The sequence below is a fragment of the Colobus angolensis genome, unplaced genomic scaffold, assembly GCF_000951035.1.
Source record: "Colobus angolensis palliatus isolate OR3802 unplaced genomic scaffold, Cang.pa_1.0 Scaffold98, whole genome shotgun sequence".
Classification (NCBI taxonomy): Eukaryota; Metazoa; Chordata; class Mammalia; order Primates; family Cercopithecidae; genus Colobus; species Colobus angolensis.
In genome coordinates this window covers 1,332,514-1,357,863 of record NW_012123820.1, presented here as the reverse complement: position 1 = coordinate 1,357,863, position 25,350 = coordinate 1,332,514, and the positions used below count along the sequence as shown (strand labels likewise).

Below are 25,350 nucleotides of genomic sequence, written 5' to 3'. Positions count from 1 at the left end.
TATGTTATAGTATATTTTATTTATTATGTAATGTTATATAATTTATATATTACATAATATGTTATATATTAATCAAGGATATATCCCTATTGTACCTTCAAAAAGTACATATGGAAAGTAATACTCTTATTAGAACTTTATTTAATTTTTCTTATCTGAATCCTCAAAACAAGTTTGGATCTAGTTTTGGTTTCATATCGTGAAGATTTCCTTGACTACCCCTCCCCAGCATGATCTTTGTATTTATCATACTAATGAGGATCAATAATACTAAGGCAGTATTGATACAGTATTGATGCATCAGTACTGCCTTAGTATTATTAATCCTCATTGATGCCTTAGTATTATTAATCCTCATTAGTTATTATTAATGATGCATATATGTGTGTGTGTTTTCTGCCCAACTTGAGATGTAATATAACATTGTGGGCAACTTGCCTGAGTGTGTGACTTAACTCTAATAGTTACTAGGATTCCAGACTTGGGCAAGTTTCCAAACTTCTTGTGCCTCATCTTAAACTGTAAATGAGATAAAAATATTACCTTTACCTTTGTCGTAGGTTTCTGAAAATTAAAAGAGTTACTACATGTAAAACACTGTAATAATATCTGTCACATAGAAAATACTCAGTACTGGCAAAAACCAAAAACACATCTTTCCTCCATATTTCCCCTTCTGAAATCTGATTTGTAAACTCCTTGGTAACATAGATAGCTATCCTTTTTAATATTCCCCATGGTGTAACACAGAAAGTACTGAATAAAGACCTCTTAAATGGAGGTATTTTTTATTGATCAATTGAAAATTATATCAGAATAATATGTTAAAATTTAAATCTAAACTCCAGTGATATCAATACCTTACATTTGCAGATCATTTTGTAGTTTTCAAGTACTTTAAAACACATTTCTTTACTGACCTTGTGAAGTATTTGGGTGGATGTTATCTCCATTTTACAAATATAAACACTGAAATTTATAACCTTGGGACAGTTTAATCTTTTAAGAAGCTAATAAATCACAGTACCTGAATTTAAACTGCTTCTCCAAACTCAAGTCTGTTGCTTTTTCTGCTTTACCTCATAACAAGAGTTGAACAAGGTGTAGATATGTTATGATTCTTGCCTTTAGCAAGTTGTAATTAGTAATGTTGGTATTTACCTAATGTATGTGTTGATGATGACAAAGTGCTTGTCGAGTGTGTAAAGAAAAAAGTAGAGATGCACACAGTTATTCTTGGAAAGAAACTGTTGTTTGTGTTATTCATTCTTATATTGATGGTGTAAACAGAGAACTGTGAAGGCCACCTGGGATTCCTTCTGGACAAAGTAGTTTGAGTACTGAGAAGGAGCAAAGTAATTTAATGTGCTTCTGCCACTACACCAACTCCTTATTGGTCCTGATTTCAATTTTTCATCTCAAACTACATGAGGAAGGGTTTTTCCAAATGGTGTTTTTGTAGATTATCTAAATATTAGATTCTTTGGGCAAAAATTATATAATATAAATCCTTTAGAGCTAAGACTATGTATAGTGATATTTCCACAAGAGGAAGAAGCGTGAACGGCAGGTGTTTGTGGATGGTCAACCATAGAGTACTAATGAGGCAGAAAACCCTTTCATATTTTAAAAAACCTGGCAAGCTCATGATATTGCCCACTAAAGCCATCTGCCTGAGACAGCTGTGTCTGACTACAGCTTATGATGGTTCGGGCTGCTCTTTCCCCAAGACAAAATTGCTATATAGGTTAGTATCATAGATTTAAGATTTTATGTCTCATGCAGCAGGTGGACTCATAATGCAGAGGAAATATTATTTTAGGAAGGTTGAGCATGATGAGTTCTTCACTGGAACAAAAACGATACCTACTGTCACGGAAAGTGACTTTCTAAATGTATATATGACTGTGCAAGCCCAGCCGTGTGTGGATTGCAGCATTCCCTCCCTGTCTATAGTATAAAGACAATAAGATGCTTCTCCAATCATTCTCTATCCTCTCACCCACCCTACTTTATTTTTCCTCACAGACCCTGGTATTGCATTACATTTATTAATTACTGATTTATTTTTTCTGTCGCAACCACTAGAATGCAAACTCCTCAAGAGCAGCTTTTTCACTGCTTTTTTCACCTGTGCCTTGTGTGTAGAAGTTGCTCAATAATCAATAATACTGTAGGAATACATGCCTGAATGTGTGCTATTTTTGCATTTATGGTTTTATAGGCAATTTTCATAGAGAAAAGAACTTATTGACAATAATTATATCCTCTTCTGTGTACCATGTGGGATAATGCAGGGAGAAATCTACCTATATTCTTTTCTTTCATTAAATAAAGTGAAGTCTAGACCCTGAAAAGCATGCTCTTTAAGTATGATCATTCCAAGAGTTGGACCTACACAAGCATATTCCTGAGATTTGCAGTAAAATGAAGTGAGAATGCAAATGAAAAAGACATGTCATAAGCAGGTTGTGTTCTCTGGATGCAAACGTAGACAGTTTCGAGTGCAAGATGTTTATTAGAAATAGACACATGTGAAAGGAGGGGAGAGGAAAGTAGGATTGGGCAGAGGGAGAAGTCATGCTGCGATACAGGCCTGACAAAGATTGGCCAACCTGGTAGAGCCAAGTGTTGCCTGCTTGGCTCACCTGCTGAAGGCCAGTTGCCCTGGGAAGGACATACTCCCAGGTGAAATGGCTCTCTGCGGGAGCTGACAGCAGGAGGCTGTCTGCTTGCCACATTCTCTGAAGTTCAGCAGCAAGATCTTCCTTGAAAGAGGTCCTGGTGACCCATCTTCCTAACTACCACAGCATAGTTGAAGCCTGTAACTGCTAACTTGAAGAATTTGTAAAGAGATACCATCTGCCCACTGACTAAACTTTAAACATCTGCCTAAGTCGATCATGACACAGCAGTAGTTTCATGAACACTGAAAAAGATATGTTCCTCCTACTGATGATGAATGCTTATAACAATGACATTGGTTTGTTTTGGAAGCAGTTGCTTTTGAGAACATTTATTTAAGGTTTAAAAAATATATTTAAAGTCATTCTGTGTGATTTTCCTTTCTAATTCCCTTACCCCAATTATGATTTTGCCGACAACTGTAATTAGTGAGGCATTGCTTCATCTTCCACAATTTCATTTGTAATTTAATTACTTGAATTTTGAGATAACTCTTCTTAGAAGGAAAGCATTACGAACGGATATTAGGCTTCAAGGCTAGTCCACAGAATTCCATGTTCTTTATGTCCCTCTGATTTCTGAGTGTTCTTGAAATCTGAAATTTAGCCGAAGTTACCCTAAGAGTGGCCATGAGAAAGGACACTGGTGCTGAAGTAAAGTTCTGACAGTTGGACTGGGCCTGTGATGTTTAGGAGTATAGTAGACTATTCAGAGCTGTAGGGAGTGGGAGCAGGAAAGGAAGACTCTAGTGATGAGGTGGTACCAAGGTGTGCTAGTCATTTCCATTTCTAATTTGCATATGTCAATTGGGCACTGCTTGCGTGTTCACAGTGGCTATGCTGTAATTATGAGTAGTCTTTGTATCTCCATTCACCCTTGTGAAACTCAACAGAATCATGGCAACAGCCTTCTGGCAGCATAATGCAGATGTGTCATTCTCCTCCCCCAGTGAAAAAAAGAGGAGAGGGAGCCACGCACTCTCTGAATTCTATTTTTAAATGCCCATCACTTCATTTCAAAACATTTTTTCAAACATGCCATAGATACTATTCTTTATTGAGATGCTAAATTTGAGGTTTTGGAAACCACCAAATCCTGAGTTACACAGTGTAAAACCAAGTATCTCAAAAGGTTTAAACACAATTGGTTTTTAATTACTTAGCAAGAAATTCATGATACTAAGTAAGAATGAGAGACTTTTTAGCTTGAAACGCAAAAGGTGAAAGGAAGTAAAAATATGAGCTTAGAGTAAAAATGTCATTTCAGGTTTAGAGTTTTGTCTAGGCAAAACTGCAGTATTGTAATCAAAGAGAGGAAGAAGATGGATCTTTTTTGGTTAATATCTTAAATACTTTAATTTTTTAAATTTTACATATGTTTTATGTTTTTATTTTAGACAAAATATCCTTACTGAGTAATCTAGGAGAAAAAACTGTTCTATGTACAACTTGCCCTATCAGTTGCCATTAATTTTTGATTCCTGCTTAAGGAGAATGTTTTTTCTTCTGCTTTCCTAAAACAGTTGAGTGTTAGACCTCCTATCTGTATTATGAGAGAAGTCTATGGTTGATATTTCACAGGAGAAATTAAAATGCCACATGTTTGAGTGTGATGGGACACATTATGACTGAGTAAATGCTTTTATTTCTCTGGTAACTAACCCTTACCACCCCCATCAGTTTTACATCTGGGGGTGAATAGGAAATGTGGGCTAGAGAAAAAAGTTCTGCTTCTCACTGCTCAGTGGAGGCTCATATGGCAGTTCTTGCTGGGTGTAAAAGACACCCAGTTTGAGTTTTGCTTGATCTTCAGTGTAGCTTTTCAACCCACTTTTGAAGTAAGAGAAATCCTTATTTTCTTCTTGCTTTCATTGTAGGCCTACAAAAAGTAGGAAGCAAGGACTTTTCAAGGTCCCTTCCAGATCTGAGTCCATACCTTCAAGGTAGATTCTATGGCAGAAATAGCAGCCTTAGTTGAATTCCTGACTGTGTGTCACTCGCCACATGACCATAGCAAGTTAATTAACTTCTGTGACTCTGCTTTCTTATCTGGCAATGGGACACAAATAATTCTAACCAGTCTTGTTTTGAGATTATTAAAATCTAACCTGTGGGCAGTACCTGACATTGTGTGGGCATAGAGTATGCGCTTCATGCATATCTTATTTTTTATAATTTTTTACCTTTCCTAGAAACTGGAATTAGTTCTTAACATTCTTATGTGCCATAGAAGACTAGAAAAAGCCCCAATCCCTCAATACAAATGAGTCCCTAGATTGCCATCAGTATTTTTGAGTAAGATACTTACATAGGCTATAAGTTATCAAGAAGCTTGCATTTCTATGTAAATTGGGAAGCCCTGGTGATGTCATGGCTTTATTTTCATAATCTGTCGCATGGATTATTATTGAAGGCCCACTAGACTAAATTTGCTGTCACACAAGATCTCCCCTACAGAAATGACTCAGGGAGATCTGATGAAAAGTAATAAAATAATGATTTTTTAAGATATTATTTGAGAGCTGTCATTCTATAAATAGGTAGGTTATAGTTCCTTCCATCAACACTAGTAGCAGATATTTATTATATAATTCAATATAGTAAATGGATACCAGACTATATACGTTTTTTTCAGTCTTCTACAACCTTGTATTTTTTAAACCCACCCATCTCTCAAATCCTCATCGCCACTTACCACTTACCCCTGGCAACGTTAGTGCTTTGAATATATGTCTGATTCATCTTTACCCAGGCCATCTATGTAGTCATTAAGACCCGTGGATGCTGGCTTTGAAACATCTCCTATATCCATCCCTTCAGCTGTCTTGCAAGGCCATGTTCTTTTCATTGTCTGTCTGGACTGTATAACAGTAATGCTCTAAATAGTCTTTGGTCTTCCTCTTTCAATCCCACCCCCACCCTTTGTCAAACTATTTTTCACCCTGCTTCTCTGTCTGACTTACTGAAACATGACTATTACAGGTCATTTTGAATTCAATAACGTTTGATGGCTTTCATTGCCTACAGGTCCATTTATATAGAGTATAGAGGAATAAAATTTTGATCTGACTTTCAAGGCCCTTAGCAATTTGATTATTGTCTACACAGCTAACCTCATTTTCTTCTACAAACCCTTTATTCCGGTTAAATGGGTGCCCTCATAGGCTTTCAAATACCTTGTGAGCATATCTGCTCCCATTCAATGCTTCTGTTTCCTATTATCTCTTTTCTAAAATACCTTCCCACTATCTCTCTACCTGACTCAAATGTTCAAGGTTCAGCTCAAATGCTGTCTCTTCTATCTCCTCAGTGACACTTCCCTTATCACTTTGCCCCATTTAGTCCCACAGCCAACCCCAAAATCTACAAAAACCCATACATCTTTATAAAACATAGCTAACATGTTTTATTCGTGAGGATTGTTGTTGTAGTCACTATACCTAGACTATAGCAGTATGTGGAACATAGTGGGCACTAAATAAATAGTTGTTGGATAAGTATTAATAAATACAGTAATTGTACCTTGCCTATAACTTCTTGGCTTCTTTTCTGGCTGGAGGACAAAATTCATATTCCTTACCCTAGATTTCAAGGTCTTTCACAATGTACTTAACTCTTTTTTCCTCCCCAGTATTCACTTTTTTTTTGAGACGGAGTCTCGCTCTGTCCCCCCAGGCTGGAGTACAGTGGCGCGATCTCAGCTCACTGCCAGCTCCGCCTCCCAATTTCATGCCATTCTCCTGCCTCAGCCTCCCAAGTAGCTGGGACTTACAGGCACCCGCCACCACGCCTGGCTAATTTTTTGTATTTTTTTAGTAGAGACGGGGTTTCACCGTGTTAGCCAGGATGGTCTCGATCTCCTGACCTTGTGATCCGCCCACCTCGGCCTCCCAAAGTACCAGGATTACAGGCATGAGCCACCGCACCCAGCCAGTATTCACCTGTTTAAGCCCCTAGACTCTTTTCTCATTTTGATCTTCACAAGTTATATTCATTCCTATTTCAGTTTTTTGGCTTATGCCGTTTTCCTCACTGAAAACACTTGGCTTGTCTCTTTTCTGCCTGTCTATATCCCATACATTCTTGCAAGGCTAAACTTAAAACTCACTATTGCATTAAAACATACTTGTCTTTCTCATTCAGACTCCTACAGCATACCACCTGTACCAGCTGGTTTTTGGAAGTTAATCAAATTTTATTTTTACCTGCTTATTGAAAAAACTTTATTCTTTTTTAAAGTAAAATATGTTCCTTGTGTTTTTTAAAAAATGAAAGAACAAAGGAGTATAAAGAAAAATGTGAAAAGTTTCCCAAATCTCAGCATCCAGTTAGAAACATTGTACCCTTTTATTCATAATTAGCCCAAAGTTATGTAAGATGAGAACATTTGGAAGTGGTATCTGAATGAAGGGTATATGGAAAGTTTTCGTGTAATATTGATGCAATTTTTTATAAGTCTGAAAATATACACAGAATTTAACAAAGTTGTATAGAATCGATAAAATAATACAAATATGTGGTCATGTTAGTATATGAAGCAATGCAAATCAGTGAGGAAAACTGAACTATTCAATTAAATGGTGAAGAGATAATAGGCTAATCCATTTATAGAAAAAGCTGGATTCCTCCCTCATATATTACACCCAAATTAACTCCACATGGATCACAATAACAAATAATAAGGCACAAAAATAAAACAAAAACATGAGGCCAAGTGCAGTGACTCATGCCTCTAGTCCCAGCACTTTGAGGGCCATGGTAGGTGGATCACTTGAGGCCAGAATTTCAAGACTACCTTGGCCAACATGGTGAAACCCCATCTCTACTAAAAATACAAAAATCAGCCAAGCATGGTGGTACATTCCTGTAGTCCTAGCTACTTGGGAGGTTGAGGCAGGAGAATCGCTTAAACCCTGGAGGCGGAGGCTGCAGTGAGCCGAGATCATGCCACTGCACTCCAACCTGGGTGACAGAGCGAGACCCTGTCTCAAAACAAAACAAAACAAAACACACACACTCACACACCAAACATGAGGAGAGACAAGTGTTACAGTTTGAAGTAGGCATAATTAAGCATGACAAGAAAATCAAAAACATAAAATACAAATCTGAATGTATAAATATTAAAACTTTATATTATGGGAAAGCAGAGTGGGAAACACCATAAAGTTAAAATACAAGTGACAAACTGGAGAAAAATAATTATAGCCTAGGTGACAAAGGGTTGATAGATATATGGTAAGGTGTTTTAGAGCTTGTGCTCTAGAGTAACACTGCCTGACCTACCAATCACTGGATGTGACATTGAAAAAGTCACCTACCTATTCTGTGCCTCAGTTTCCTCACTTTAAAAGATGGTAATAAGACTCCATGTTTCATGGTGTTATTGTTGGGCATTTAACCCATAGGTAAAAGCATCTTATACCATGTTTGGCATGTAATAATAATGATAATAACTGCTAAAATATACCAGGGGTTAATATGTATTATACACTGTGCAAGCCTTTTAAATACATTGTCTCATTTAATGCTCACAGCACCCCTTCCAATGAGGAAGGTGCTGTTATTCTCATTTTACAGATGGGTACTCTGAGATTTAGAGAGGTCATGTAACTTAACCAACAGCTAGTAAGTCATGGAGGTGGGATTTGAGCAGATGTGATTCCAGACCCATCCCTCTTAACATTTACACCATGCTGTGGTGACTCTTAAGACAACTTAGTTCCCTTTTCCTTGAGTCTTGGGAGTATTTAATCTTGAGAGTTAATATGACTTTTAACACCCTCTCAGTAGGTATATGATTTGAGTTCTTCAAATGAATCAGGACACTAGTATATCCATGAGGTTGCCATCTCATGTTTATTTTTACAGAACATAGCCTTTCTTTGATGCTTGACCAGAGATTACTGGAACAGGATTCTGAGTAGGCTTTTAACACTGTTTGATTCCTGAACTGACTTCGATGGTGTGCCCCACTGTTTGAGCCCAAGGTTACTTTATGGGATAGTGTAGACTGTTATTTTCAATTCTTCCTTTGGCAGTCAGGATCAGTTCCCATCTCATCAGTTTCTCCTTTTACCTAGGACCAGTTATTACTCCCATTAACTGGCTTCAGGCTCTTCCTAGTAGTCTGCAAATTTTGCAGGCAGCAATTAAATCCTTTTAGCTTTCCACACCAAGCACAGTGCCTGAATTCTTACCTTGAATGTTGTAGGAGTTTCACAAATGGATTATTAGTTTAATTAATTAATTATAAATGAGACTTCTAGATAACTTGTGCCTTATGAGCTTCTAATTGTTTCTTCTGCAGCAGTAACTGGAAAATGAAACTTTCCAAAAGCAATGCTTTATCTTAGTTAACGTGTTAGAGAGGGACTTTGTCATGATGATATAAAATTTTGATTAAAAGAAACAGCAGTTTATTTCTCTTTTTCAAGTGACCCACATAAAGTACCATTTGTTAAATGGAAAAACAATTGGGAAGAAAAGTTTTCTCAAAGTATTATAACCAAGGCACAGTAGTATAGTTTTAAAATGATTTATACTTTCTATATAGGGCTTGCTCAGTTAATGTATCCAGTTATTAGGCATTAAGAAATGTTGAGTGAGGAATGAGGTTATGAAATAGATATGCAAACATGGATGTAGAAAGAAACTGTATAGTTTGAATAAGTTAATGCTGCTCTGCCAAATCTAATGTTCTCTTTTTGCCCTTTATTCATTTAGTAACTGGGCCATTTCCCCTCGTATATTAATTATGGCCTACGAGTGAGTGAAAATTTTTGAGCTCCTATGTTAAATCATTTTAGGACATTGGGAGTGGGAGTTAGCAAATTGTTGCTTAAGGGAACCAAATAATAAGCTAGTAAGGGTAAATGCAACTTACTAAAGGGTCCAACATAAAAACAAATAGCTTATGCACTAGCATATCTTAATGCAGCGTTTGATCTTTATGTACCCTACTGCCTCAGATTCTAGGTCTAGTTCAAACGGCCACTGCAAACCCATCTGTCTTTATGAAAAATGCCCTTCCTTCAGTAAAACATTTTGAGTATGTTATTCACAACTTGAACAATCCCGCATCCAGGCCTGAAGAAAGTGGGAGTATGGATGGGTGTGACCCCTTGTCTTGTTTGGTGATTCTGAACTTCAATCTTGTAAGGAGAGAAAGAAAGGGGATAGAAATGAGGGTTGGAAATGAGGGTGGAAATGAGGGTTGGAGAGCACTGGCTTTGGGATTTAATCAACAGCATCTAGCTTCAATTCACCCCAATGGTACTCCATAAATCAAACTTATTTTTATTTATTTTTTAACTTTTTTATTGTTAGTTATTATGAATACATAGTGCATATTTATGGGTTGTATGTGATATTTTGATACAAGGCATACAATACATAATGATCAGATCAGGGTAGTTGGGATATCAATCACCTCAAGCATTTATCATTACTTTGTGTTAAGAACATTACCATTCCACATTTTTAGGTATTTTGAAATATATAATACATTATCGTTAATTATAGTTGCCATATTTGCTACTAAACACTGGGTCTTATTTTTTCTGTATAACTAATGCAGTTTTAAATAACTGTATGTTCATATCCACTAACGATTCCCTTTTTATCCCTCCTCCCCGCTACCATTCTCAATCTCTGGTAACCATCATTCTACTCTCTACCTCCATGATATCTACTTTTTTTTAGCTCCCACATATGAGTGAGAACATGTGATATTTGTCTTAGTGTTCCTGGCATATTTCATTTAACATAATGACCTCCAATTCCATCCATGTTGCTACAAATGACAGGATTTCATTCTTTTTATGGCTAAATAATATCCCATTGTGTATATATACCGTATTTTCTTTATCCATTCATCCCTTGATCAACACTTAGGTTGATTCCCTATCTTGGGTATTGTGAATAGTGCTGCAGTAAACATGGGAATGCAGATTTCAACATACTGATTTCCTTTCTTTTGGGTATATGCTCCACAGCAGCATTGCTAGATTATATGATAGATTTTTAGATTTTTGAGGAACCTCCAAAGTGTTCTCCATAGTGGCTGTATTAATTTACTTTCCCACCAACAGTATACAAGTGTTCCCCTTTCTCCATATCTTTTCCAGCATTTGTTATTGCCTGTCTTTCTGATAAAAACCATTTTAATGAAGTAAGATGGTATCTTGTGGTTTTGGTTCTCATTTCTCTGGTGATTAGTAATGATTAGCGATCATTTTTTTCATATAATTGTTGGCCATTTGTATGACTTGTTTTGAGAAATGTCTCTTTTGATCTTTTGCCATTTTTAAATTAGATCATTTGGGTTTTTTTCCTACTGAGTTGTTTGAGCTCCTTATATATTCTGATTGTTAATCCCCTTTCAGATGGGTAGTTTGCAGATATTTTTTCCCATTCTGTGGGTTGTCTCTTCATTGTGTTGATGGCTTCCTTTTCTGTGCAGAAGCTTTTTAGCTTGACATGATTCCATTTGTCCATTTTTGCTTTGTTTACCTGTGCTTTTGAGGTCTTACTTAAGAAATCTTTGCCCAGACCAATGTTCTGGAGCATTTCCCCAATGTTTTCTTTTAGTAGTTTTATAGTTTCATGTCATAGATTTAAGTGTTTAATCCATATTGATTTGATTTTTGTGTATGGTAAGAGATAGGGATCTAGTTTCATTCTTCTACATATGAATATCCAGTTTTTCCAGCACCATGTATTGAAGAGACTGTCCTTTCCACAATGTATACTCTTGGTGTTTTTACCAGAAATGAGTTGGCTGTAAATGCATGGATTTAAATCTGGATTCTCTGTTCTTTTCCATTGGTCTTTGTGTCTGTTTTTATGCCAGAACCATGCTGTTTTAGTTATGGTAGCTTTGTAGTATAATTTGAAGTCCGGTAATACAATGATTCCAGCTTTGTTCTTTTTGCTCAAGATTACTTTGACTATTCTGGGTCTTTTGTAGTTCCTTATAAATTTTAGAATTTTTTTTTTTATTTCTGTGAAGAATGTCATTAGTATTTTTACAGGGATTGCATCTGTAGATTGCTTTGGATAGTATGGACAGTTTAATAATATTTATTTTCCAGTCCGTGAACTTGGAATATCTTTCCCTTTTCTGTGTCCTCTTCAATTCTTTCATCAGTGTTTTTGTAGTTTCATTCTAAAGATTTTTTCACTCCTTTGATTAAGTTTATTCCTAGGTATTTTATTTTAGCTGTCATGAATGGGATTACTTTCTTGGTTTCTACTTCAAATCGTTTACTGTTGGCATATAGAAATGATACCGATTTTTATATATTGATTTTGTTCCCTGTAACGTTACTGAATTTATCATTTGATGCAGTATCTACATTCTATTAAGAATCACTCAGAACTGCTGCTGAGAGGGCATGCTGTCTTGTTGCAGCCTGATTTTGCAGGGTGGGGATGTGGGGGTCCATAACCTTGGCAGGAGTAACCCTGTGTGTATACCCACACACATGCCCTGAGGTCAGGGCTCACATACCACTAGCAAGGCATATGTCCTCCCTACCCCAGCCCCCATTAGTTTATCCTGTGTGGTATAGAAAATGAGAAATTGGGTCTCGTGGAGTCTAAGACAGGTACTCAGATGTACCAGTGAATGTGCATATGCCTAGTTCTTCCAAACATATGCATCTTATTGATGCAGTGTGAATTTACATGGCAGAGAACCTTCCCTATTGCTTTAGGTTTTGACAAAGAGACCCATTATCTCTTTTCCTGCCATCATACACAGTCTCATGTAACTTCACACGTATCTACTTTGTGAATGAAGCACCTCCTTCCCTAGCTATGATACTCTTGTGCTACCCTAGATCCAATTTATATAGAAGTATACAGCATTAAGTACTCAATACAGTGTTTCCATATTTAGATGTTTGAAGTAGAATCTTGAGCTTTTTTTTTTTTTTCACATTTTACTTACTGTTTTGGGTTTTTATACTTCTGGTTTTCTAAATGGAATACATTCAGACCACGTATTAGAAAGTGTAAAAACGTGTATTAGTTATCCATTCTCAAATGGTGAAGTTAGAAATATATAGTCCCTTGAATCTGAACAAAAAGCAGTATAGGCTTTAAGGCTCTGAGTCTAAACAGGACTTGCTGTTATGAGCTAGGAGGTAGGAGAGGCTTTCTTATGTTAGCACTGTTCCAGAGTCTTAGTTGGGAGTGAGTTCAAAGCCTCTAAAGACCTCAGGCTCCCACAGAAATACAAACCCTAATGTAAGATTAATCTTCTGGTTAGTGTTACATCTGATTGGAAAGACTAATCCAATGAGCTTTCATTTAAGAAATGTGATTTTAGTGATATAAATATATATTGGGAATGTAATTTCATCATGAGGTTGTTCACCTAGTTTTTATTTTTAAATTTTGTATTATGGAATGTTTCAAACATATACAAAATTAGAATAAGATAATGAACATGCCACATTATCCAGTTTCAACAGTTGTTAGCATTTTGTCAATCATGTTTTATTTAAAGCTACCTCCCTTTTTTTCTTTGCCTCATAGTATTTCAAAGTAAAATTCAGACATCTTGTCAATTCATCAGTAAATATTTTAGCATTTATTTCTAACTTATAAGGCCTTTTTAAACAAAACCATGTCATGTCATACCTATAAAATTAGTAATTTCTTAATATCATCCAGTATTCTCCCATATTAAAACTTCACTGATTGTCTCAAAAATATCTTTTTGTAGATTATTAAAATTAGAATTCATATAAGGTTCATACATTTTATGTCTTTATATCTCTTTAGTCTCTTTTTCTCTATATAAACATTGATATTTTAATTTTTTCTTTAGATTTACTTATAATTTATTAAGAGAGTTAAAGGGAAGAATTGATACCAAAATTACTGCCTTAGATTTTATCTTTAAATCATTAATCTACATTATTTATATTTTCAGATCCATACATACTTAATGCTGAAATGTGAAGGGGTGGGAAAAAAGAAAAGAGTGGGCCTTTTTTTGTTGTAATTCAAAAACAATTATGATGGATTTTTATTATTCCAATGTAGAAACCAAATGCAGAAATTTGGCCCCCTCCCTATTTGAGTTCAAGTATGTCTATATTAAATTACCCTTTAAGCTATATTATAATTTGACCTAATAAATTATCACTTCAATTATGAATACAAATTTTGTAAATAGCAATTCTTTCCTTCTGGAATTTTTTTATATTTTGTCTTTCAGATTTGGGGTTTGTATTTCAGTATAATAAATTTAAGTGTTTCTTTCTTTCTTTTTTTTTTTTTCGAGACAGAGTCTTGCTCTGTCACCCAGGTTGGAGTAGTGCAGTGGCATAATTTTGGCTCACTGCAAGCTCCGCCTTCCGGGTTTACGCCATTCTCCTGCCTCAGCCTCCTGAGTAGCTGGGACTACAGGCACCCGCCACCATGCCTGATTTAAGTGTTTTCTTACCAAACATGAGTGAGTTTTCTTACCAAACATCTTTTCTACTGTTACCAATTAACATACCTAAATGGCTTGTTGGTCCATTTGATGGTATTCCTATTGAGTTGTATCTGATGTCTCAGAAACATTTTTCCTTGTAAAAATAGTTGAATCATATATTTACTTCTTTTTTAATATGTATTTTGCTATTCTACCAGGTTGGTGCATTATTTTCTTTCAACATTGTAGGAAGACAGAAAAGAATTTCTTCTTCCACTATAATTTTAACACTACCAATTCTTGATTTAAATTGTGCAGTACTGCTAAAATGCCTCAAATTTTTACCATTTCTTTTTATAAACTCTCAATCTTGTGATATCTTTCCTTTCTTAGGATATGAACGAGACTGCCAAACAAGAAGATATTTTGGAATCCACAACAGATGCTGCGGAATGGAGCCTAGAAGTGGAACGTGTACTACCGCAACTGAAAGTCACGATTAGGACTGACAATAAGGTATCAAAGAGGGAACACATTATCTTAAAAAAAAAAAATGTTATAAGGAAACTTCAGGGTTAGGGGTACTCCTGATTATAAAAATTATTAAAGAAGGGCAGTAGGATTCAGTTTTCAGCATTTTCGTCTTAATAAGGATTTAACAAATTGTTGTTGAATAACTGAATAATATAATCTGGTCCAAAAAGTGAAGCAAAGATCTTTAAAAGAGTGATTTGGAACACATCATATTTGCCTGGTGTTGTGGGGTATTTTCTCAGAAGATTTTCTGGGAAATCATATTATGTTTAGATGAATAGGAATTCCATGACCATACCAACGTATTAGAGTTATAAGATAGGTCAGAGCTCTGCTGCATGGCAAAACAGAAAGCAGCCTGGAAGTGCTCTTAGATAATCTATTCGATACACGTGATTAAAAATAAAATGCTGGCCAGGTGCCATGGTTCACGCTTGTAATACCAACACTTTAAGAGGCCGAGGTGGGCAAATCATGAGGTCAGGAGTTCAAGACCAGCCTGGCCAACACAGTGAAACCCCGTCTCTACTGAAAGTTCAAAAATTAACTGGGCATGGTAACACACGCTTGTAATCCCAGCTACTTAGGAGGCTGAGGCAGGAGAATTGCTTGAACCCTGGAGGCAGAGGTTGCAGTGAGCCAAGATTGTACCACTGCACTCCAGCCTGGATGACACAGCGAAACTCCATCTCTAAATAAATAAATAAAATGTTAAAATAATCAAGAAGTCATATTTAATAAGATTTGGGGGTTAGACCAGATTAATTCACCCATTGTATCAAGTTTCTACTTCCTTTCTAGTTACAATTTGATAAATACTGTTGTATTAGTTCGTTTTCGTACTGCTATAAAGAACTGCCCAAGACTGGGTAATTTATAAAGGAGAGGTATAACTGACTCATAGTTCAGCATGGCTGTAGAGGCCTTAGGAAACTTACAATCATGGCAGACGGCTAAGAGGAAGCAAGGCATCTTCTTTACAAGGCCGTAGGAAGGAGAAGAAATGAGCAGGGGAAATGCCAGACAGTTACAAAACCATCAGATCTCGTGAAAACTCACTCACTTTCACAAGAACCCCATGGGGAAACCATACCCATAATCCAGTCACTTCCCACCAGGTTCCTCCCTTAACACTTGGGGATTACAATTCAAGATGAGATTTGGGTGGGGACACAAAGCTAAACCGTGTAATTCTGCCCCTGGCCTCTCCCAAATCTCATGTCCTTAACATTTCAAAACACAATCATGCCTTCCCAACAGTCCCCCAAAGTCTTAACTCATTCCAGCATTAACCCCAAAAGTCCAAGTCCAAAGACAAGGTTAATCTGAGACAAGGCAAGTCCCTTCTGCCTAGTAGCCTGTAAAATCAGGGTTTGCACTGCACAGGTCCACTATAGGCAGACTTCCCAATAAACGTTACACCCAGTATGCCTGCTATTCTGCGTCCTCTTCCACCTCCTCTTCCCCTTCTGCCTCTGCCACCTCTGAGACAGCAAGACCAACCACTCCACATGAAGACAATGAGGATAAAGATCTTTTTAGTGATCCACTTCCACTTAATGAATAGTAAATGTATGTTTTCTTTCTTATGATTTTCTTAATAACATTTTCTTTTCTTTAGTTTACTTTGTTGTAAGAATGCAGTATATAATACATATAACATAAGGAATACGTGTTGTTTATATTATCAGTATCATTTCTAGTCAAAAGTAAGCTGTTAGTAGTTAAATTTTTAAGGAGTCAAAACTTATACATGGATTTTCTACTGCACAAAGTGATTGGTGCCCCTAACGACCAGCCTCTGCATTGTTCAAGGGTCAACTGTAATGACTTCAGAATAAGTTAATAGGTAACTAGGCAATATTCTTCCAGTAGTAGTGTAAATATCTCTGCAAAAGGGGCTAAAGAGACATCTAGATGAAAAGACTGAAGGAGAATTTTCATCCTTGGAGAAGGTTGGACATAAGCCCCCAGCATTATGGAACAAGGTTCTAGAGAAGCTTATCACTCTGAAAGCGTGATCCAGTGTCTGCTTCCCCTCACCCCCACAAAAATCTTACAAACATTGCTGTTTTCAGGATGCCTTAGAAGCTAATTTATTCTTAGAATGTCTGGATTTGAGCTTGTACAACTGTGTCTTAGAGCAGGTAGGAAGTAAGCTAGACTCCTAGAACAGTCCCAGGATAGGGTGAGAACAACAGAGGTCTTACTACACTGAACAGCTGTAAACAAACTCTATTCAAGGTAAGTGGACAAATCCTGTAGTCCATTTACCTACTCGTTATAGAGGACAACTATTAAATGATTGCATTGCAGGTGAATTCTTTGTATAGCTCTCATATCTAAAAATATATTAATAAGAATTTCTTCTTCACTGATTAAGCGAAATCTTCTGGAAGTCATTTGCAAAAATGTGATTTCTGATTTTTTGGTTTTGTCAGAACAAATTCTTTTCATAAAATTAAAATTCACTATTATTGTGATTCTAGTTAGAATGATGTGTTAAAATAATTGTATAGTTAGCAACTCTCAAGTACAGCTTAATCCCACAAGGAAGCAAGTTTAGTTTGTTTACTTTCAAGCTAAGTAAACTCTGGAAGTCAGACATCTCATTTGAAGTCTAATGGGAATTTTTTAGTTTGCAGTCATTGATTTTTGCATTAATAGGAGTAATTTAAGAATATAAATGTAGCTGCTAACACCTACTCTTTTACAAAACTATGTACAGGTTAAATTCTATAACAGACCAGTATTGCCATCATCAGAATCCTGAGTTTTTGTATAATCAATGTCCTTCTGATTTGGGAAAGAATTAACGAGTTGAAAGTTGAACCCTTATTCTCGTGCCATTCTGTAGGCCTCAATCTTATGAGGATATATTCTGTCAAATTAATTTTAATTATAAAATTAAGTTTTATGGCCAGCATTCCAAAGTATCAGATAAAGGTTTTTTTCATTATTTTTTAGAATATGTAGATATCATTTTGTATTTAGATCTTTGTGGTAAAAACTACTGACCAAAGTCATATTTGATTGCTTTTTTAGAATTCTTCTTTAGATGGTTTGATCTTTGTGTCTAGTATTTTACAAACTCCTCTTTCTTTTAAGTCTTTCAGATATAGCAATTAGGAAATACAACTTTAGGGTCAGGTGAATTCTTTATTAGCTTATAAATGTATATACTGGCTTGGGAAAATAAGGAGCTAATGAAAAGTTTCTTATGTCTCAGAAATAAAAATAAACCATCTGGTTACATATGAGCTCTCTTCTCATAGACTCGTTCTCCTCCGGAAGAGGTATACTCCAGCATCATGGTCGACCTTTTCCTTCTCCACTCCTCACTCTACCAAAATCAAAACCTTTCTTTTCCCTTTGGCCAAAATAATAACCTTTCACTCAACACAGGCTATCCAGGACATCTAGAGATTTCACTTGTGTGTTTTAAAGAAAAGAGAAGAAAAGAAATGTATTATTTTGGGGTCAGTGGGTTTTACTGGTCAGTGTTGGATTAATTTTGAAGTGGTTTAGAGGTGAGAGAGACAAAAGTAAAGGACCTCTGTGATTTAAATTTGGTAGTAAATAAGTCCCATATTTATTTGGCTCTGGATCAAATATGTGTTTTGCTTTTTTCTGTCACGCTTTTTTTTTTTTTGAATCGGGCAGCCTTCTGAGCCATGGTAGGCTCAGACACTCCTTTTTTTTTTTTAACTTACATGAAAACAAGTTTATTAGAGAAGTAAAGAAACAAAATAATGGCTACTCCATAGGCAGAGCAGCCTTCTCTCACACATTTATTCTTTTTATGCTTCCTAGCAGGGAATTACAGAAAAGTAAATCTCCTCCTCTATTCTTTTTATATATTTTAATGTATGTGCTTTGATGAGATATTATCATATACCAATATTTTATTTTGTATATTCACCATAATATTGCAACAAGGTTTTTATTGCAAAACTAGCCTATCCCTATTGTCTGGCACCACTTGCTACTATTGCCAGTTCTCAAAGAATGCAAACTAATTTTAATATTAGCTTAAACAGAATACAATTAGGGAAGTAAATGTTGCCAAGAATACAAGTAGTATGCTTCACAGCTGAAGATAAAGAATTTTTGTTTTATGCTGATTTGAATGGACCATATTAATGGTTCATTTTTTGGCATTGATTATAATGTTCCTGGTAATTACAGTTGACCTTTGAACAACATGAAGGTTAGGGATGCCAACCCCTGTGCATTTTAACTCTTGACTCTTCAGAACTTACCTACTAATAGCTTATTGTTGGCTGGACACCTTACTAATAACATAAACAATTAACAGGTATTTTGTATGTTGTATGTATTATACTCTGTATTCTTACAATAAAATAAGCTAGAGAAAAGAAAATGTTAAAAAAATCATAAGGAGGAGAAAATATATTTACTATTCATTAAGCGGAAGTGAATCATCATAAAGGTCTTCATCTCCATTGTCTTCACATTGAGAAGGCTGAGGAAGGAGTACGGACTAGAGGAGGAGTTGATCTTGCTGTCTCAGGGGTGGCAGAGGCAGAAGAGGTGGAGGAAGAGGAAGGGGAGGCAGGATAGGCAGGCACACTGGTATAACTTTACGGAAATGCATTCAAATTTCTGGCTTTTTTTGCTTTTTCATTTCTTGAAAAACGTTTCTGTATAGTACCAATTCTTCCACAATTTGCTTTAATTTTGTGTAATTAGAAGGGTCCACATTATAAAAGAAGTCCAAAGTAGTCTTGAATAATCAGAGCCCTTCTGCCAGACTGTCCAGTATCAAATTTGTTTTCTGGTACTACTTCTTTGTCTTCCTCCTCATTGTTTGTCACGGTTTGGAAGCACTTATCTCCATCAAGTCATCTCCTATTAATTTCCTCTGGTATGTTTATTAACTCTTGAATTTCTCCAAAATCCTCATTTTGAAACTTGTTATCCCCACCAACAATTTTTTTTTTGCATAGCCACAATCTCTTTCATGATTTCCTTGATTGTCTCTGTCATATATCCTGTGAAGCCATGCACAACATCTGGCACAGTTTTCTTCAGCAGGAATTTGTTTAAGACTTGATGACTTTCACAGCTTTTTCTGTGACAACAATGGTATCTTCATTGATATAATCCTTCCAGACTTTTATGATGTTCCCTCTTTTGGGGATCCACAGTGTCGACAATTGTTTCCATAGAGTACTATGTGTAATAAGAGTTAAAGGTCCTTTTGACCCCTGATCTACTTTCTGAATTGGAGACTTTGTGTTTGGGGGCAACTAGACCACTTCATTGCCTTCAGTGTTGAACTCATGGGGCTCTGGGTGACCAGGGGCATGGTTCAATATCAAAAAACTTTAAAGGGCAGTCCCTTACTGACAAGATACTTCTAGACTTCAGGGATAAAGCATCAATGGAACCACTCCAGAAAACGGGTTCTCAATGTCTAGGCCTTTTTCTTGCACAACTAAAAGACTGGCAGCTGGTGATTATCTCTTCCTTTCAAGGCTCAGGGGTTAGCAGTTTATAAATAAGGGCAGCCCTAATCATAAACCCAACTATATTTGCATAAAACCAACTACATTTGCATAAAACAGTAGAATTAGCTTATCCATTCCTGCTTTAAATCCTAGTGCTGGCAGGAGAATCGCTTGAACCTGGGAGGGGGAGGTTGTGGTGCGCTGAGATTGCGCCATTGCACTCCAGTCTGGGCAACAAGAGCGAAACTCTGTCTCAAAAAAAAAAAAAAAAAAAAAAAATCCTAGTGCTCACATCTCTTTCTTACTAATAAATGTCTTTGTGGCACTTATTTTTTTTCATAACAGGGCACTTTAGTCTGCATTAAAAACCTGTTAAGGCAGATATCTTTTCTCCACAGTGATATTCTTAATGGCACGTAGGAACTCATCTTCTGCCATTTAGTCATCAGAAGCTGAGTCTCCTGTTACCTTGACACTTCTTAAAGCCAAACCTCTTTCAAAAATTATCAAACCATCCTTTGCTGGCATCAAATTTTCCAGCTTTAGATCCTTCACCCTCCTTTTGCTTTAAATTGTCATATAATAATGACTTCATTTTTTCTTGAATCATAATAGAGGCTGTAAGTATATCTTTCTTACACCCACATAAAAGCTGCATTTTCAGTAAAAGAGAAAAAGCATTTTGCAAAAAGTGAAAGGTTTTTGTGCCTGCTGTCATAGCTGCAGTGATGGCTTCATAAATTTTCTTTTTTTACAATGGTTCTTATGCCGGATTCATTTATCTTGAAATGACAGGCATCCTCAGCTACAGACCTCAATCTACAGTAGTTATCAAGGAATTCATCTCTTTATTGTAATGTCAGGACTTTTCTCTGCTTCTTGGGAGCACTTCCAGCATTGCAGGTGACATTTGTGTGGGTCCCATGGTATTATTCAGGGTTTTCGCTAAACAGGAAAAATACTTGAAGATATTGCACTAAACATGAAAAGTACATGAAAACCTCAAGAAATAACTTTTTACTGTGATACATGATTTATTATAGAGACTAACTGCTCACTTGGACATGATTAACCTCACACATTTTAAGCAATATTTGCAACACTTGAGCTCATCACAATAACAAGAGGTGGCTACAAAAGTATTATAGTAGTACAGATTATACTACAGTTAATTTTATACACTTATGATTTAATACTGCATATCTACCTTTGTTTACATTTCTGTCAACTGCAAATGGTGCCATCATATATAGTCTGTGTGTGCATAAATTTTGGTAAACTTTAATTTTTCATAATTTTTTTGTATATTTATGGTAGTAAATAACATAGACTAGTATCTATGTATATTTTATGTGTTTATAACATATCTAGCTTTTTCTTAATTTTTTTGATATTTTAGCCTATGTGGTTCATCTGCAGGTTTTTTCAAATTGTTGCAAATCTCTAGAAATTTTTTGTATGTATTTATTGAAAAAAATCTGCATATAAGTGGACCCATGGAGTTCAAACCAGTGTTGTTCAAGGGACAACTGCACTTCTAGGGTGGTTATGTATCCAGAGAACAATTCAGATCTGCCCCAAGTTGGAATAATGTGTGTAAAGATGCAGCCAGAAGTTCTGCTAAGAGAGTAAAAATCAGGCAAATCCTAGCTCATGCCACTTGAGTAATGCCTCAGTTATGACCTAATGAGTACAGCTCAGGAGTCAATTTCTTAGAAACTGACTGTCTGAGGATGCCTAAACTAGAGTAGTGCTTTAGGACAATTATTGAAGGATAATATTTTCCTACATAATTAAAAATTTTTTTAATTCCTTATAGTAACATATAAATTTTTTAAATTTTTAAATGAATCAATTGAAAGTTGCTGAGTTGAATATAACAAAAGTTGAAGCTGAGCTGCCAAAATGTATATTCATATAGATTTTTACTTTCTGTAATTTTGATTAATTTTAAATTGCTAAAGAAATATTTAATGCTGTTTCTTGAGGAAGAATATTCTATCTTTTTGAGTTTTCTTTTTACTATAAAAAGCAAACCTTTGACTTTGTTAAAATAAATGGAGACCATCCAAGTGAGACCAAGCAAAGGCTATTTATTCAGAGCTTACTGTATAGCAAGGGAGTCAGCCACCGTCATCTCCGTTTGGCAAAGACTCAAAAGCAGGTAGGGAAATTTAAATGATTTTTAGTGGAAAAAAGGGAAGATTTACTGTACGTTCAGATATGGCTGGTAATCTTCAGGTGGGCTAACTAGAAGCAGGATATAATATGTGACTGGCTGGTTAAGGGAGGGGAGGATATTTGGCTTTGTCTTGTTGGTCCTACACTGGAAGTGGGTGGCACGCAAAAGTGGAGAAGCCAGCAGTCATTGATTAAACCCTGTTCGGGACTGATTGATACAGAGGCTGTGGTTTTGCTTCCTGGTCTGGCTGCTGCAGATGGTGGGTCACAGTTATATATTTGTATATGAGCTGGCTGTTGTCTGTTGTTTATTTGTACAATTAGTGTCTCAACTTCATGTATTGACCCAAAGGAAAGTGGCTTCTAAAATCATCAATCCTATTAGTCTTTATCAAGAGCATGATTTTTTTTCAAGGCAAGTTTTTTTTTTAATCACAATGGAAACCAAATAATCATTAATAATATTTATTCCTGTTCTCTAGAAATAAGGAAGAGCAGAAAGTGTGAAATCAGTTTTCAACTAAACCCTACTTAGGCCCTTTTCTTCAATTATGCAGTACTTATTACTAAACGATTGTGCATTATAGTGATTTAATATTAGGTATTTAATGCAATGAAAAAATGTTCTAACATGCTTTAATGCCCTGTGGATATTGTAATTAGAATTTTGATTAATGACTTAAGTAGATTTTTTTCCAAATTATAATTAAATGTTTCCTACTTTGTTGTTTTAAAAGATGTTGGGTAGGTATCCCCTTCATTCCACCAAAATGTCTCTAGTATTAATAATTATGTAAATCTTCAGATTCATTACAAGGAATTTAGATAAAGAGATTATTTTTAAAAGGCCTTGGAAGTATTACAGCATGTGTTTCTGATTATCTCAAACCTTTGATTTACTGCACTGCTTTTTAATACTTACCTATTCATTTAGTGTCTGACTTAGAGTGCAGTTGTAAAAAGAACCTTAAACTTTAAATTTCAACTCCAAGCCATTGGATTTTGTTTTAACATAAATAAACTGTATAAGCGTTGCCTTGAGTGATTCACAGCAGGAAACAATTCTGGAAGAGTCATTGTGCTAAGGATGGAATCATTGCAACAGTATTGAGCCCCTGGGCCTCTCTAGTCACAGTGAGAGCCAAAACCTGAGAGAAAGAAGAGAGGCCTCCTTTAATCAGCAGGTAGAATTCCATTTAAATGAACCTGGAGGGACCACAGAATTGCTATATTAGATCTAAGTCTCTTAGAATTGGAAGCCAAATCCTGCAGAAAGTTACAATGGTAGGCTTTCTCATATTATAGACAAATCTGTATCCTCTAGAAACAATAGAGGATTTTTCCCTCTCATTCCAAAGCAGCGGAAAGGGTAACTTGATTTGACCTTCTGCCATGGATGCAATATAAGTGGGTATTAATAAAATTTAGCTTCTCTAAATATTTTTGATCTGCAGGGATTTATAAATTGTTATAATTTAGGAATAAAGAGTCTTTGTTAAGACTTATACTCTGGTTGTTAGTTAGGATATGTTGGTAGGTTTCTTGCATCCATGAGCAAAAATAAATATATAATCTATATATATAATATATAATAATATATATATTATATATAATCTGTGGCCTAGAATATGGGAATACTTTTTGTGTATATAATTGTTATTAAAATGGGACTCTGCCTGTTATTTGAATAATGGAGAAACTACAGTTATAATTCTTACAGATTTTCTGGTAGACCTTCTGTTGAGAAATATTCACGTAATTTAAAGAAAAACAAGGTGCCAAATTAAAAAAAATTAGCTTTTACAATTACCAGTAACAAATGTAAATACAGGTGGCAATAAGTCGGTCTCCATGTGGCTCGATGCAGGAATAATAGCTCCAATTACTGTCACAAATGTTTGTAATTGTATCTATTGCTGCCAGACAATAAATGCTTTTTAATATAGTAAGGCCATAAATGTACATGCTGCTGTTATTTAAACAAAATACAATTTTCAGCGAATGTATTCTTAAAACACCTGCTATAATCAGAAAGAGGTGAATGCTATCAAAATAAACAGCCTAAATTAACTAGACACACACACATTTTTAGAGCAGCTTGTATGATTACTCAACTGCCATGACATCTCAGAGAATGAGGGGAACTATTCACTGATGGACTTTCACAGACAAGCTTTCTTTAAGAGACTGCACAAAACAGAATGTTGTTTTGGGCTGTTGTATTTGTAAACAAGTGTTATTTTGTGGACTTAAAGTTGTATTGCAAGGTCAGCTGTTTGTTTCATGTGGATCCTGGACAGAGATCAAAGTTGTGGGAATATTGTGCTTAAAATTATACATGTAAAAATACAGTAAAGGGTTGGAGAAAAACTCAGCTATTCTTAAGCAACTAAAAAAGATTTGTAGTTGCTTCTGTCTTAGTCTTGTTGAACATTCAGGATATTCTGTGTTTAAAGATAGTTGATGATTCCTTCCTTCCTGTTTACCCTGAGTGTGATAAATGTTTCAACTGGATCAGAGAAAGTTTCCATTTATCATAAGTTGAAATAAGAGAATGACTGTTTTTGCTTTAGAGATTACCATCAGTTGTAACTAAAGAGCATCAACAGTGGTAGCAGTTTTAAGGAAATGACCAATAGACTCCATGTTATATAAATACTGCAGAGGGAAGTTGCTGATGCCTCACTGCTGATACACCTCAACTAGACATTTGTGATTGAAAGCAGTGAATTAATACACATTGATTATAATTAAAATTTTTAGACTACCTAAATATTTTATTATTGCAAAGAATGATTTGTTTTTTAAAATTACATAATATGAACTATGAATTGAAGCAATAAAGCCTTTGTCATATGGACCTTCCTATAAAATGTACTTTTTGTTGGCTTGACTCATTTTTCTAATCAATTATATTAAAGTGGTTCTATCACTGAGTTTTATTAAAAGTTTCTTAATATTCTACGGCCGGGCGCGGTGGCTCAAGCCTGTAATCCCAGCACTTTGGGAGGCCGAGACGGGCGGATCACGAGGTCAGGAGATC

At 35.7% G+C, this 25,350-nt stretch overlaps 1 protein-coding gene across 2 annotated transcripts in view; it reads left to right on the top strand.

The window, feature by feature from the left end:
* The window catches only part of IFT57 (intraflagellar transport 57), a 69,615-nt gene that overhangs the window by 16,111 nt on the left and 28,154 nt on the right, over nt 1–25,350 (top strand). For both annotated transcript variants that reach the window (XM_011932740.1, XM_011932739.1), the window contains exon 6: nt 14,512–14,634. In XM_011932740.1, the coding sequence (XP_011788130.1) occupies nt 14,512–14,634 (123 nt within the window). The remainder of the gene's footprint in view (nt 1–14,511; nt 14,635–25,350) is intronic.